General features: G+C 50.2%; 2 protein-coding genes across 2 annotated transcripts in view; both read left to right on the forward strand.

Annotated features, from left to right (window-relative positions):
* Nucleotides 1-13192, forward strand: part of LOC308180458 (dual specificity testis-specific protein kinase 2-like) — a 105136-nt gene extending 91944 nt beyond the window's left edge. The window contains exon 10 of the transcript XR_013940957.1: nt 13174-13192. The gene's annotated coding sequence lies outside the window, so the exon portion shown is untranslated. The remainder of the gene's footprint in view (nt 1-13173) is intronic.
* CFAP119 (cilia and flagella associated protein 119) lies at nt 1895-13185 on the forward strand. The gene is made up of 8 exons (XM_080562193.1): nt 1895-1966; nt 2918-2949; nt 3275-3334; nt 4178-4323; nt 4398-4468; nt 4968-5084; nt 5167-5281; nt 6064-13185. Exons 1-8 carry the CDS (start codon nt 1940-1942, stop codon nt 6489-6491), a joined length of 996 nt encoding a protein of 331 aa, XP_080418319.1. The 5' UTR covers nt 1895-1939; the 3' UTR covers nt 6492-13185.
* Nucleotides 13193-14318: the final 1126 nt, after the last annotated feature.

Genomic DNA, 14318 nt, shown 5'->3' on the forward strand with positions numbered 1-14318 from the left:
GAGATCCCCTGGAACACTGTCCTTAGGGACAAAAGAGCTGAACAGAGCTGGTAACTCTTTAAGGATGTTTTTCTTAGAGCACAAGAACTCTCCCTCCTCCTGTGTAAGAAAGCATGCAGGGAGGGCAGGAAATGAGGATGGCTGAGCAAGGACCTTTTGGTCAAAGTCAAGTTCAAGAAGGAAATGCACAGGAAGTGGAAGAAGGGACATGTGGCTTAGGAAGAGTACAGGTTTGCTGTCTGGATGTGCAGGGATGGGATCAGGAAAGCCAAAGCAAAGATGGAACTGAGATTGGCAAGGATGCAAAGAATGACAGAAAGGGATTCTATCAGTAGGTTGCTCAGAAAAGAAAGGCCAGGGAGAGTGTTCCCCCTCTGATAAATGAGAAGGGAGAACTGCTAACAACAGACATGGAGAAGGCTGAGGTACTCAACAACTTCTTCACTGGTGGTAAGGCTTCCCACATACCTCATTTCCCTGAACATGTAGATGAGGGCTGTGAGAACAAAGTCCCTCCCACTGTAAGTGAAGAGCAGGCTTGAAACCACCTGATGAAACTTAACAATTTCAAGTCTATGGGGTCTGATGACATGCATCCCAGGGTCCTGAAGGAATTAGCTGATGTAGTCACCAAGCCACTCTCCATCATATTTGAAACATCATGGCAGTCAGGTGAAGTCCCTGCTGACTGGAAAAGGGGAAACATCACTCCCATTTTTAAAAAGGATAGAAAGGAGGACCCAGGGATCTACAGATCAGTGAGACTCACCTCTGGAAACAGGTAGCTCTTGCTGCTAGATATTGTAACAAAGTATTGCAGCTGTTACCAAGCTCACAGCACAGGACACAGAGTGCTGAGTAGGAGGAGACTTCTCAGTACTAGCAGCTGGCTTTTCTTCATCTTCAGACCCTGGGAACTACAGGCCTGTCAGCCTGAACTCAGTGCCAGGAAAGGTGATGGAACAGGTCATCGTGAATGCAATCATGCAATATATGTGTGTCAACCAGGCAGGGGATCAGGCCCAGCCAGCATGGGTTCATGAAAGGCAAGTCCTGCCTGACCAACCTCATCTCCTTCTTTGACTGGGTAACCGGCCTGGTGGATGGGGGAAAGGCTGTTGATGTAGTCTTCCTAGACTTCAGCAAGGCCTTTGACATGGTCTCCCTGAGTGTTCTCCTGGAGAAGCTGGCAGCCCATGTCTTGGACAGGTACACTCTTTGCTGGATTAAAACCTGGCTGGACAGCTGGGCCCAGAGAGTAATGGTGAACGGAGTGAAATCCAGCCGGCAACTGGTCATGACTGGTGTCCCCAGGGGTTGGTGTTGGGGCCCATCCTCTTTAATATCTTTACTGATGATTTGGACGAGGGAATTGAGTGCACCCTCAGTAAGTCTGCAGATGACACCAAGTTGGGGGGAAGTGTCAATCTGCCGGAGGGTAGGAAGGCCCTGCAGAGGGACCTGGACAGGATGGGTCCTCCCCTGCTCCCGTGGGATGCACCTTCCCTCGCCACCCCGACTATGGGAGCAGAATTTTCTGAAGGCACTGTCCCAGCAGCCAAGGCTTGCCGCTCATCAGACCGCAGAATTGTCACCAGTGGCTGCCCCCCTCAGGCAGCCACAAGGCAGCTCCGGGCGAATGCCGCGCCCCCCACCGCGCCGCCTTCCCACCCCCGCCGCCCCGAGCCCCGCACTGCGGGCGGAGGCACCACCGCTGTGTGCTGCAGTCGGGAGGAGCGCGGAAGGGGTGCTTGGTGGGAATCCCTGCCACCACAGAAAGGGTGCTGAGGATTGGCCGGTGCCCTTCCTCCTTCCCTCAGCGGGACAGCAGTCAGAGCCTTTGTGATTGGCTGCTGCTGTCCACACCTTGCAGTAAGCCTCTTCCCGGTGGCTGCCAACCGCTGGGCTCGTGCGGCTGCGGACTGGGCCAGCAGCACCCATGGGCTCCCTGTCAGGGCTCCGGAAGGTGGGGGAGCGCAAGGGGCAGCACTAAGTGGGAGTGATGGTGGAGGCAAAGGCGGGCACCATGGCGGCGGTCAGGCCTAGGTTAAAGCCCGTGGTGATATCCTGGGACTGTGTCCTCTCGTGATTTGTGAGCAGCAGTGGTCTTCACAGATTTTGACATCGTCAGTGTGTATTTCCTTGTGAGCACTGGTGGCATTACTAGACCTGTCCCAAATAGCCGCATTGTGATCTGTGACACAGTGAGTGCTAATTGCTAGTTAGTACTAATTATCAGGATTTGTGCTATAGTAGTGAAGGCATCAATGCTCATAGTATAGTAGCAACAGTGACATCACCACTGTTTTTGCCATCATGTGCATTACATGTAAGCCACATTGCAAACGACTATGACGGAAGATGCTTTGCTGGTCATTCGATGTTTTCTGATTTCAGGGCCTTAACGCAGACGACAGTGATGTTAAGGGTGTAAGTGACATTATACAAAAAAATGTCAGAAATAGTATCAGAAACTAGGTCAAAGTCATCACTAACAACAATGTTTTTGCCACTGATGAAGTCACTGCTGTCTGTGCCACCAGCACTGACAATGTTTGGAGCAGCAGTGTCATCAGCTTTCACAGTGACACAAAGGACAGGACATTGAGGTCCCACCAGCAGTTGGGGCACCCTTTCCATCTCCTCAGGGCTGGGGACAGAGTTAGTCCTGCTGAAGCTGTGTGTGGGAACACCTCAGCACCAGTGCGAGGACAGCTGTGGTCCTGCTGGTGGTTTGGAGGCACCCTGGGGAGATTGGGGCTGCACCTTTTCCTGGGACTGTGACAGCAATGGCCCTGACAGTAGAACTGGAGATGTATTATCCCTGTTCCTAGTTGGGGATGGTGCTGGCCCTGCAAGGGGTAGGGCTGGGGGCACCCACCTTCCTGACCTCACAGCCCTGCTCCTTCTGTTGCAGACCAAGTGGCTTGAAACCAAGATCTGTGTGTGGTGAGTATGGCCTCAAGCCTGTTCTGAAATATTCACAGTGGATCTGCTTTCCCTTACTGTCCCCAGCCATGCCCAGGTCTCCCATTCTCAACTGTCCACACTTGTGCCTACATCCTTTCTCCTTTCTGTCCCTTTTTCTTCCTCCCAGAAGTCTGAGAGGGCACACCTGGGCCCATGAGTTCTCAATGGCCTAGCTGTGTCTGCTTATCCCCAGCTGTCCTCTGCACCCCCTGCCCTTCCCCACCCCCCAGTCCCACTGTCCCCATCTGTCCCCATGTCTCTTGTCATCATTACTCCCTCCCCTCCTCCCCCCCCATCCCTGCAGGACAGACCTGGATATGGTGCCCATGGAACGACTTGAGGCAGCCCCAACCCTGCAGGATCGGTGTGTGTGAGTGAGGGGATGGGGGTGCTTGGAGGGGCCTTGGACACTTGGGTCACCCTGAAACACCTCTGGACTACCTTGGGTCACTTGGGATCCCAGGGGAAAAACACGTGGGGGACCCAAATACCAGGACACCAGAAGGGAACCCTGGAGACACTGTAGGACAATTCTGAGGCTCCTGAGACCCCTGAAGACACTCTGGTGACACACTGGGACATTATGGGGGCTCCAGGCATGATTGGGAAAAACCCAGAACATCCTAGGCAACAGATAGGACACTCTAGGCACCAATGGGACACTTGAATAGTGCCTCTGGGGACTCCCAAAAAATCCTGGGACAACCCGGAGACCAGTAGGACACCCAGGGACCTCACCTCAAGGACTCCCAGGGATACCACTGGTATACCACCATTCACCTCCCACCCCCTCAGGATTCCTTTAGTCTCCCTATCATCCCTGCAGTATCCCAATTCCCTTCATCAACCCCAGTGTCCTTGTCCCACCCAGGACATCCTAGAATCCAGTCCTGGGTGCATATGTCCCCTCCCAGGATGTCCCCATATCTCCTACTGGTATCCTTGTTCCCCGTAGCAGCCCTCTAGGTGTCCATGTCTTCTCCATGCCCCGTTACCATGGTATCCTCCTCAGGTCCCCTCAAGGTGTCCCAGTATGCCCCGGTTGCTCCCCCTGCAAGTGCCCACATTGTGTCTCTGAAGGATATTCTGGTCCCTTTTGGTTTCCCTGTTGTGTCTTCCCAGGTTGTCCCTTTCATATCCCTCAAGCTCTCCCTGTCCCCCTAGAATGTCCCTGTCATATCCCCCTAAGGTGTGCCTGTTCCTACAGTGTGCTGACAGAGGTTCTGCCAGGGCCCCCTGTTGTTCTGGATGCCTACGAAAGGGTCCTGGAACTGGGCCAGGAGCTAGACCTGATCCCAGGGCCGCTCTCAGCCCTGTTAGGCATTGTGCGTCAAACCATCATCATGTGCACAGGTATGTGCAGGGCTAGGAGAGGATGGGAGGACACTGCACAGCAAAGGTCTTACCACCGACTCTCCCAATCCCAGAGACACCCTTACTGGATGTGGAGGAGTGCTATACCTACCTCAGTGAGCTGCTGCTGTGCCATGCTGTGCATGTGAGTCTTCACATGCCCCTCACAGCTTTATTGGCATCCATACATTCCTTGCCCCATTCTTGTATGCCTGTTAGTACTTGAATTCTCCCTGCGCACTCCATATGTTTCTCAGCATCCACACAACAACCTAAATACACCCCACATGGTTATTGGCACTTACATACACTGTCCATGCTTATTGCATGGTCCTTATGTACTCCTCCCACACTTAGGCCCTGTGCTCATAGCATGCTTTCCACACACTTACTGGTGTCCCCATGGCATGCTTAGTGGTGCACTTTCCCCATGTACTTGTCTGAACTTGCAGCCTGCACACTCCCACATGCTTCCTTCACGTTTGCCAGAACTTGCACGTTCCTTGTGCTGTAAACCCTCAGATTCCCAATATGCTTGTTGCATGCTTCTCTCTCTTCCTCTCCCCTCCCCTTGTACGCTCCATGCATACTTACCAACCCCTGGCTTTCTTTTACCTGCTCCTGCCATGGTGCCATTGCTGTAGTGCCCTCCGGTCAATGTGGCTGTATTTGGGCTGACCCAGGTTGCCCGCGTCGCAGCCCATCTCCTCGAAACAGTCCTTCGGCATGCCAAGCTCTATGGCTACATCCTCACACCCCAGGTGAGTTTGACACTGTTCGAAGTATGCAATGGAGGCAGTACCTGCCCTGACCTCACTCCATGTCTTGTGTCCCTGCCCATAGACCTGCCTTGACCTGACCCTGGTTTATGTGGGGAGCCCTGAGCGTGGCCAAGAGGTAGAGGTGTCCACTGCCTTCCCCCAGGAGGAAGGAGAGATCCCTGGGAATCCCAACAAAGGTGGGATCTCCCTAACTGGGAGGTTATGGGGAAAATGCTGGGAATTCAGGGGGCTGGAGCAAGATAGGGCAATGAAAGGGACCGTAGTGTAAGTGGGGGCACACCCTCCTATCTGGGGTGCACTGTAGGATCTCAGAGGAATGGAGGATCATGTGGAGGGTCATGGGAGGTACCTGTGGGCACCCAGTGGTCTGGAGGGGTCAAATGACACCTTAGGGTTATAAGGAGGGTCATGTGAAGTACAACAGCATCTGGTTGCATCAAGGGGGGCACTTAGGATCATGAGGTGTTTGGAGAGGACTGGACGGCACGCCAGGACTATGGATGGCCCTGGGAACCCACAGGATCAGGCCATACCTTGCTCCATGTCCACCTGCTCCCCTGGTTCCACCATGTCTTTCACTGTCCAGTAGCGGCTTCATCCTGAGCCCTGTCTTCTCGATGTCCTGCTTTGTTCCTGGTAGAACATGTCCCTTGTTTTCACAGTCCTGCTGTATCCTTTGCCAGGCCCTTAACATGCCCTCTCCCTGTGTTCCCTGGATCCCTCTTCCCCAGTCACTGGTTCCAAGCCCTAACTCCTGACCTCTGTTACCCTCTATGCCCTGTCTGCATGCACCCCAGTTTTAGTCTCTGACCTCTGCTCACTTACATCCCCTCCTTGTCCCCATGTCCCCCTGTGTATTCCCTGTGTCCCTGGTGTCAGGCCCTGCGCCCTGTCTTCCTGTGCCTCCTGTTCCCCTGTCTCTGATGCCTGGCCATGACCTGTGTGCCTGTGTCCTCAGGGTCTTCATTACAGGAGGTAGTAGTGGCTGAGCTGGTCCAGGTAGCTCAAGTTTGGAGCCAAGATGTGGAGGCAGAGCTCCTGTGTGGTCATGATCAACGTGGGACCTGCCTGTCCCCTGCAGAGATAAGCATGACCAAGGAGGATGCCTCTGGGTCCCACCAGACCTCCCCCAGGGGCAAGAAACACCTTGGAAAACCCCAGGGATCTTGCCAGGGAAATAAAGGCCTTGGACTGTGCCAGCATCTCTGTGTTGTCTGTGGAACCTGCCCTATGTCCCATAGGATTCCCTTAGGACTCCCTCTGGGACACCTCTGGGGAACTCCTCTATCTACTGGGTCCCCAGCATTCTTTGGGATGTCACCCCATGTCACTAGGTTCTCATATCCCCTCCCTTGGAGTGCCCCACACCCATCCCAAAGCATATAGACCCCCTTTTTCTCACAATATTCATTATCTGTGGCCCCAGTGGATGTGGTTAATCTGGTGGCATTGGTCCAAATACCAAATACAATTTATTTTCAGAATTGCAATCTCTTGCAACAGTTGGAAGCAAGATGGGCTAGTTAGACCTTCAGTAACTGCATGCTAAGAGAATGCCACCACCTCACTTATTCTCAATCTATTGCACGCTAATACTTGCTCTGGAACTTTGGTCTAACCTATAAACAAGCAAGGTTTAGGTGACCACAGAGCAGCTGTGATTTGACAAGGCATATTCATGAGTAAAAAAAAAAAACAACAAAAAACAAAAAAACTAGTTCACTTTTCTGAACATGTCTTCAGAGCTTTGCCTGCTCAGGATTTACAGGGATGAAACATTGTGATTCAGTTCATCCAGACCACCCACTTATACACAAACTCAGGCCTAGAGGCTTCCTCAATGTGATGAGCACTTTTGGAAGTCTGTATTTGCCTGCTCTCTCCTAAATACAGAGTGTAGCTGTGACAGATGCTCCAGCTGTGTTTGAATGGTATCTGTGAAAGCTAATATGTTATGCTTATATTTATTCTTCACCCAAGGAATATCACATACACGAACACACACACACAAGACTTGCCTGCTGCTGTGCAGTCAGGCACAGGTGGCCACACAAGCTCATACAAAAACCACGTCTCTGCTTCTGCCCTATCTATCCCCTAATCAGGGAGAAGTGACATCAGAAGCACTAGCTCGAAGACACTCCCAGGAAGACATGGTTCAGGTCTCAAAGACAGAGTTTCTTCTACACTCAGAAAATGTGCTTAGAAAACCCACCCACTCACTGCAAAGGCCTTTGTGTGAAGCACAAAAAAACAGCAACAATTCTCCCACTGAAGAGAAGGGTGAGCATTGAGTGGGCAGTCTCAACTCTTTGAAATGCATTGGGAGGAAAGATTTCTCCTCACATACAAACTTTCCTGTCCAGGTTTTAGTTGGGATAGAGTTAATTTTCTTCATAGTAGCTGGTATGGTGCTGTGTTTTGAATTTAGGATCAGAATAATATTCATAGCAAATATGCATAGTACACTACATTTTAGTTGTTGCTGAGCAGTACTTACACAGAGTCAAGGACCTTTCAAAGGGGACACGAACAGGACAGATGGCCCAAACTGGCCAAAGGGATATTTCACACCAGATTGTGTCATGCTGAACAATGAAAGTGGGGGGAGTTGGCCAGGGAGGCTACTGTTGGTCTAGGACTGGCTGGGCATCAGTTAGCTGGTGAGCAATGGTGTCCTGCATCACTTACTTGCTTTGTATATTCATTTTGTTAATATTATTTTTTTCTTTCCTTTCCCCCTTTTTTTTTTTTTTATTAAACTGTCCCGATCTCAGTACAATAAATTGATTTATTTTTTATTTTATTTTATTTTTTATTTTTACGTATAAATAACTATTTAAGTATAACACCCAGACATGTGCCCTGAGGCTGAATAGTTAGGAGTGACAGGGTGTGTGGGATAGTGTGGCCAGGCACCTAGAATAGAGGACACCTCCAGTGTTCTGGAATTTCATCTCTGAACAAGAGTAAAATCCCAATAAACTGTTAAAATGTTTGGGAAAAAGTATGCTGTTGCCCTGGCCATTCCAGACAGTCACAAATCACTGCAATGTGCTGGGGCCTTGCCCATGCCTACCGAGCCCTTTTCAACACTATTCAGCACCCTCAATGGGAAGAGGTTTCTGGATGTGATGACAAAATAGCACACTGGGGCTAATCCAACTCCCATAACAGTCACAGTGGCTGTTGTGTCTGTTTTGATGACAGAAACTGTGGCTCAACCAGAAAGCCAACTGGTGTCAGTATCATTTGCCCCTATAGTCAAGAAGAAGCAATAGAAGCAGAGGTCAGCTTGTCTAGTAAGGGAAGAAGCAGCTTCTCCTAGGAGAGAACAGAAGGAAGAATTAGAAGAGGCAAACTGCTATGCAGGGCCATTGTGAGAACAGGAGGAGGAAGAAGGCAGAAGGCTTTAAAAAGTCAGAAACCACCTAATCTCTATCTCAGAGTGAGCTGCGAGATATATGAAAAGATTTCAGCTGTCGTCCAGGTAAGCACGTTATCACCTGGCTGCTCTGATGCAGGGATAATGGGGACAGTAGCCATGAATTAGAGGGCAAGGAAGCCAAGCAGCTGAGATCCCTCTCTAGGGAAAAGGTCATTGATGAAGTGATTGGGAAATGGGAAAAAGCCCTTAGCCTTTGGAAATGATGGAATGCACTGTTGTCTTATACCAGTGCACTGGCAGTGATGAGCTGGGAAGATGGAGAGGAACCAACAGTGGATGTAGTGGCCAGCCAACTCTGCCAACACAAAGAAAATCTCTCTGCTTCCGTATGGACCTGCATATCAGCTGTGGAGAAATTGTCCTGAGAGGTCCAGCAACTCAAATAGAATATATCTTCCTCCCCACCCATATGGACCGGTATCTCAGCTATTAGGAGTAAGGATTCCTCTGTCCATTGGTTTTGCCTGCGGGACCAGAGGGAGAACATGAGGAAGTGGGGAGGGGGACAATGCAGTCATTGGTCCCAGCCAACATGGGTTCATGAGGGGTAGGTCCTGCCTAACAAATTTGATTTCTTTTTATGATAAGATCACCCATCTAGTCAATCAAGGGAAACCAGTTGATGTGATCTTTTTGGACTTCAGCAAAGCTTTTGACATGGTTTCGCATATGAACCTACTGGAAAAAATGTCCAGCATACAGCTAAACAAAAACATCATACGATGGGTGAGCAATTGGCTGACGGGCAGGGCTCAAAGGGTTGTGGTAAATGGGACCACGTCTGGCTGGCGGATGGTCACTAGTGGGGTCCCTCAAGGCTTCATTTTAGGGCCAGTCCTCTTCAATGTTTTTATAAATGATTTGGATATAGGACTAGAAGGTGTTTTGAACAAATTTGCCGATGACACCAAACTTGGAGGAGTTGTGGACTCGGATGAGGGTGGAAAGGCCTTGCAGAGAGATCTGGACAGATTGGAGAGCTGGGCGATCACCAACCACATGAAGTTTAACAAAGGCAAGTGCCGGGTCCTGCACCTGGGACAGGGCAACCCTGGCTATACGTACAGACTCGGCGATGAGACGCTGGAGAGCAGCCCTGCAGAGAGGGATCTGGGGGTTGTGGTTGACAGCAAGTTGAATATGAGCCAGCAGTGTGCCCTGGAAGCCAGGAGGGCCAACCGTATCCTGGGATGCATCAAGCACGGCATTGCTAGTCGGTCGAGGGAAGGGATTGTCCCATTCTACTCTGTGCTGGTGCAGCCTCACCTCAAGTACTGTGTGCAGTTCTGGGCACCACAGTAAAAAAAAGAACGTGAAACTGTTGGAGAGTGTCCAGAGGAGGGCAACAAAGATGGTGAAGGGCCTAGAGGGGAAGACGTATGAGGAGTAGCTGAGGTCACTTGGCCTGTTCAGCCTGGAAAAGAGGAGGCTGAGGGGAGACCTCATCACAGTCTACAACTTCCTCCCGAGGGGGAGTGGAGAGGCAGGTGACCTATTCTCCATTACCACCAGTGACAGGACCCGCGGGAACAGTGTTAAGCTGAGGCAGGGGAAGTTTAGGCTGGACATCAGGAAGAGGTTCTTCACTGAGAGGGTGGTCGCCCACTGGAACAGGCTCCCCAGTGAAGGAGTCACTGCACCAAGCCTGTCTGAATTTAAGAAGAGATTGGACTGTGCACTTAGTCACATGGCCTAAAATTTTGGGCAGACCTGTGCGGTGCCAGGAGTTGGACTTGATGATCTTTATGGGTCCCTTCCGACTCGGGATATTCTATGATTGTATGATTCTAAGTGGGATGGGAAAATCTACCTTGACACTAGAGGCACAGATAAGTGAGTTGCAAGAAAGAACAGCAGCAAAAGCAGGGTTCTGCCAGTAAAATTGGTGCTCCAGTTTCCAGCGGGCAGTTCCCCAGAGTAGAAGGGCTGATATTTCTTCCGTTCTTGATGAAGGGTCTTCTTGTTTTCATTTACAAGAAGTGAGTAAAAGATGCTATGACAAAGACTAGGGGAGCCCTGCCTTCGATTAGGTGGAGGAAAGGGACAACCAGGTTTATTGGAATGTTTGGATTCAATGACCTGGCACATCAGACCCCGAGGAGTATCAGGCTGAAGTGAGACTAACTGGCAGTGCAAGGCAGAAGCACACCATTGCGACTGGTGCAGAAGCTCCATGGCATAGACCCAGGAGAGAACCCAGAAGAGTACCAGTGGGCTTTTGGCATAGCTGCTTTGGAATGGAGAAGACCAAACTGCTGTCTACTTTGCCCAATCTCTCAGAGTACCCTTCTCTTTAGAGGGACCTGGACAGGATGGATCGATGGGCAAAGGCCGATGGGATGAGGTTGAACATGGCTAAGTGCCGGGTCCTGCACTTTGGCCACAGCAACCCCATGTAGCGCTATAGGCTTGGGGGAGAGTGGCTGGAAAGCTGTGCAGAGGAAAAGGATCTCTGGGTGTTGGTTGATGCTTGCCTGCCTAAACATGAGCCAGCAGAGTGCCCAGGTGGCCAAGAAGGCTAACGACATCCTGGCTTGTATCAGGAATTGTGTAGCCAGCAGGACCAGGGAGGTGCTCATTCTCCTGTACTCAGCTCTGGTGAGGCCGCACCTCAAGTACTGTGCTCAGTTTTGGGCTCCTTACTACAACATCGAGGCCCTGGAACGTGTCCAGAGAAGGGCTACAAAGCTGGTGAAGGGCCTGGAACACAAGTCCTGTGAGGAGCAGCTGAGGGAACAGGGGTTGTTCAGTCTGGAGAAGAGGAGGCTTGGGGAGACCTTATTGCTCTCTACAACTGCCTGAAAGGAAGTTGTGGGAAGCTGGGGGTCGGCCTCTTCTCACAGCTAACTAGTGATAGGACTAGAGGGAATGGCCTTAAGTTGTGCCAGGGGAGGTTTAGTTTGGAAATTAGGACACATCTCTTCTCAGAAAGAGCAGTCAGGCATTGGAATGGGTTGCCCAGGGAGGTGGTAGAGTCGCCGTCCCTGGGGGTGTTTAAGGAAAGGTTGGACGTGGTGCTTAGGGACACGGTTTAGTGGTTGACATTTGTAGTAGGGTGATGGTTGGACCAGATGATCTTGAAGGTCTTTTCCAACCTTAATGATTCTATGATTCTGTGGAGAGGACCATGGTGGCAGCCCATGGGGTACCACAGTGGAGCAGATTTCTGTGCTGCAGCCCGTGGAGGAGCCCACACCAGGAGGAGGAGATCTGGGGGGAACTGTGGCCCGTGGGGGACTTGCGTTAGAACACTTTGCTTCTGATGGGTGGAGCCTGTGGTGTATTTGGAGAAGTTCTTGAAGAACTGGTGCCTGTGTGAAGTCCATGCAGGATCAGTTTGGGAAGGATGGCATCCTGTGGGAGAAACCCCACAATGGAGAAGAGACAGAGAGTGACCATGAAGACTGTGAAGTGTTATATATTGACTGCAGCCCCCCTTCCCTGTTCCCCCATGCAGTTCAGGGGGAAGGATGTAGAAGAGGGTGGATGGGGGAAGCTGTTTTTAGTTTTTCACTGCTCTAGCTTGTTAGCAATAGGTAATAAATTGCATTAATGTCCCTATGTTGAATATTGAGGCCCTTGAGTCTTTTCCATTTTATTTTCTTCCCCTTTCCTTTTGAGGAGGAGGAGTGAGAGAGCAGTTGTGGTGGCGGTTGTGGTTGTAATAGCTCCATACTTGCATAAATCCCATGCGAAGTTTGGAGATTCATTTCCTTTTCCCCTGCCAAGGAAGGTGAGGAGAAAGGCCACCCAAAAACATCTTTCACTGGATGATACTAAAACAACAAAGAGAGGTATACAGATAGAAAAAATAAAGTCTTCTGCAAGCCTATCCTACAAGAGATGCAAGATATGAACAAAGCAGGCTTAACAATTTACGCTGTCCAAACTCACAGTTAACTGAGACAGGATTGCCCAGCCTTACTGGTCTCCCAGATCCTTGCTGTGCCATAGTGTTTTGGCAGTGCTAGGGTTCTTTTGAACACCACAGCTCGTTCTTTCCCTGTGGCGTGTCCAGGCTGGGACATGGACAGATGGTTTGCATGCACTTAACTTACCTGCTTCCTGGTGTGCTCTCTCTTCACTTTTGCAGCAGTGTTCACAGGGCTTGGACGTGCGTATTGATTGCAGCTCGCTAAGCATAGCTCGAGACACCCAGCACGTGCTTTGATTTTTGTGGCTCTGGCATTGCCAGGCTGAGGACATCACTTTTAGAAGCTATTCTCTGTTTCATTGGTTTTCTCTTTTTTAAATGCTCATCCTCTTTTTCTGGGAGTGCATCCTTTCCAAGCTGGATATCAGGTGCTCCTCCAAAGTCAGATCGCTGAGATTTCAATGGCAAAATGCCAAGAACCTTACACTGCACTCAAAGAATACTGAATTTCCTTTGGAAAGCTGTACACAACCATACTCTGAGCTTTGTCACACCCCAAAACCTAAGACCTAAACAGAACCCTCACACCAGGCAAAGCGCACTGCAGCTTAGTGCCAAGGAGCACTGGAGCTCGGCCCTCCTCCCCGACTGCACCTTTGATTTTGTCACTCTGGCATTGCCAGTGCGAATATATATTCTCTGATATGTTGTTTTTCTTTTTTGTTAATGCTTCTCCTCTTCTTCAGGAGTCCATCCTTTCCGAAGTGGACATCAAGTGCTGCTCTGAAGTTGGGACCGTGACCTTTTAATGGCAAAGTGGCAAGAACCTTACACTGCAGTCAAGGAGACCTGAAATTCATTTAGCAAGCTTTACGCATCCTCCCTCCCATCAGGTCTCTGCACTTTCCTTCCAAACCTTTCCCTCCCCTAATACTCACCCTAACCTTAGATAAAAGCTACCTAAGCTACCTAGGAAATGCTGGTGACGACAGCCTTTTGGGAGACCACAACTGGCAGCCTTAATACAATCCCCCCCACAACAGGACTCTGAGCTTTGTCGCTTCTCAAAACCTATGCCCTAAACAGACCCCCACCCCTGCCCCGGGCAAAGCGCACTGCAGCAAAAGGCCAAGAAGTGTTTTGCCAAGGGCAAGCCTTGCTGTGCTCTAGTGTTTTGGCGGTGCTAGGGTTCCATTGAACACCACGGCTTGTTCTGTCACTGTGGTGTGTCCAGGCTGGGACCTGGCCAGATGGTTTGGGTGTAATTAATTTACTGCTTCCTGGTGTGGTCTCTCTTCGCTTTTTGCAGGATCCTGACCCTATGCAAATTGTAGCTAGCCTCGCCAGAGTGCCAGAGCTCTACTCTTCTCCCTGACTGTAGCTTTGATTGCGTTGCTCTTGCATTGCCAGCCTGATTCCATCACTTTTACAAGTGTTTCTCCATTTAATTTATTTTATTTTTTGAAACCATCTCTTCCAGGTGCTGAGGCAAGAGGGCTACTGTTTTGAAACGATAAAATTAAAAATGGGATCACTTGTGGTGTTGAGGGATGGGTGCTAGTGCTGGCAGAGGAATGATTATCTTCTTTTCTCTCTCTCTCTCTCTCTTTTTTGTTTTTTTTTTTGTTAAAGCTGAAATGCAGCATCCAAAATGGGATATCATGACCCAAGCTGCCTCTGGCAAGGTGAGTGATGAACAGATGTAGCAGTTATTTTTTGGGGTGCTGTTGTCACTGCAGTTCTTTTACTACATAAAATACAGTAAAAATCCTGTCTGCATTTTAGGGGTGCTGTAGCTGGCTTATGAGGGCAGATAGAATCATCTGCCTCGGGGGCAGGTGAGCAGCTGCGGTAAGGGAGCGGATGAGAGTAGCTGTGCTAGGGGTGCTGT

The sequence above is a fragment of the Anser brachyrhynchus genome (genome assembly GCF_964034855.1).
Source record: "Anser brachyrhynchus genome assembly, chromosome: 19".
NCBI lineage: Eukaryota > Metazoa > Chordata > Aves > Anseriformes > Anatidae > Anser > Anser brachyrhynchus.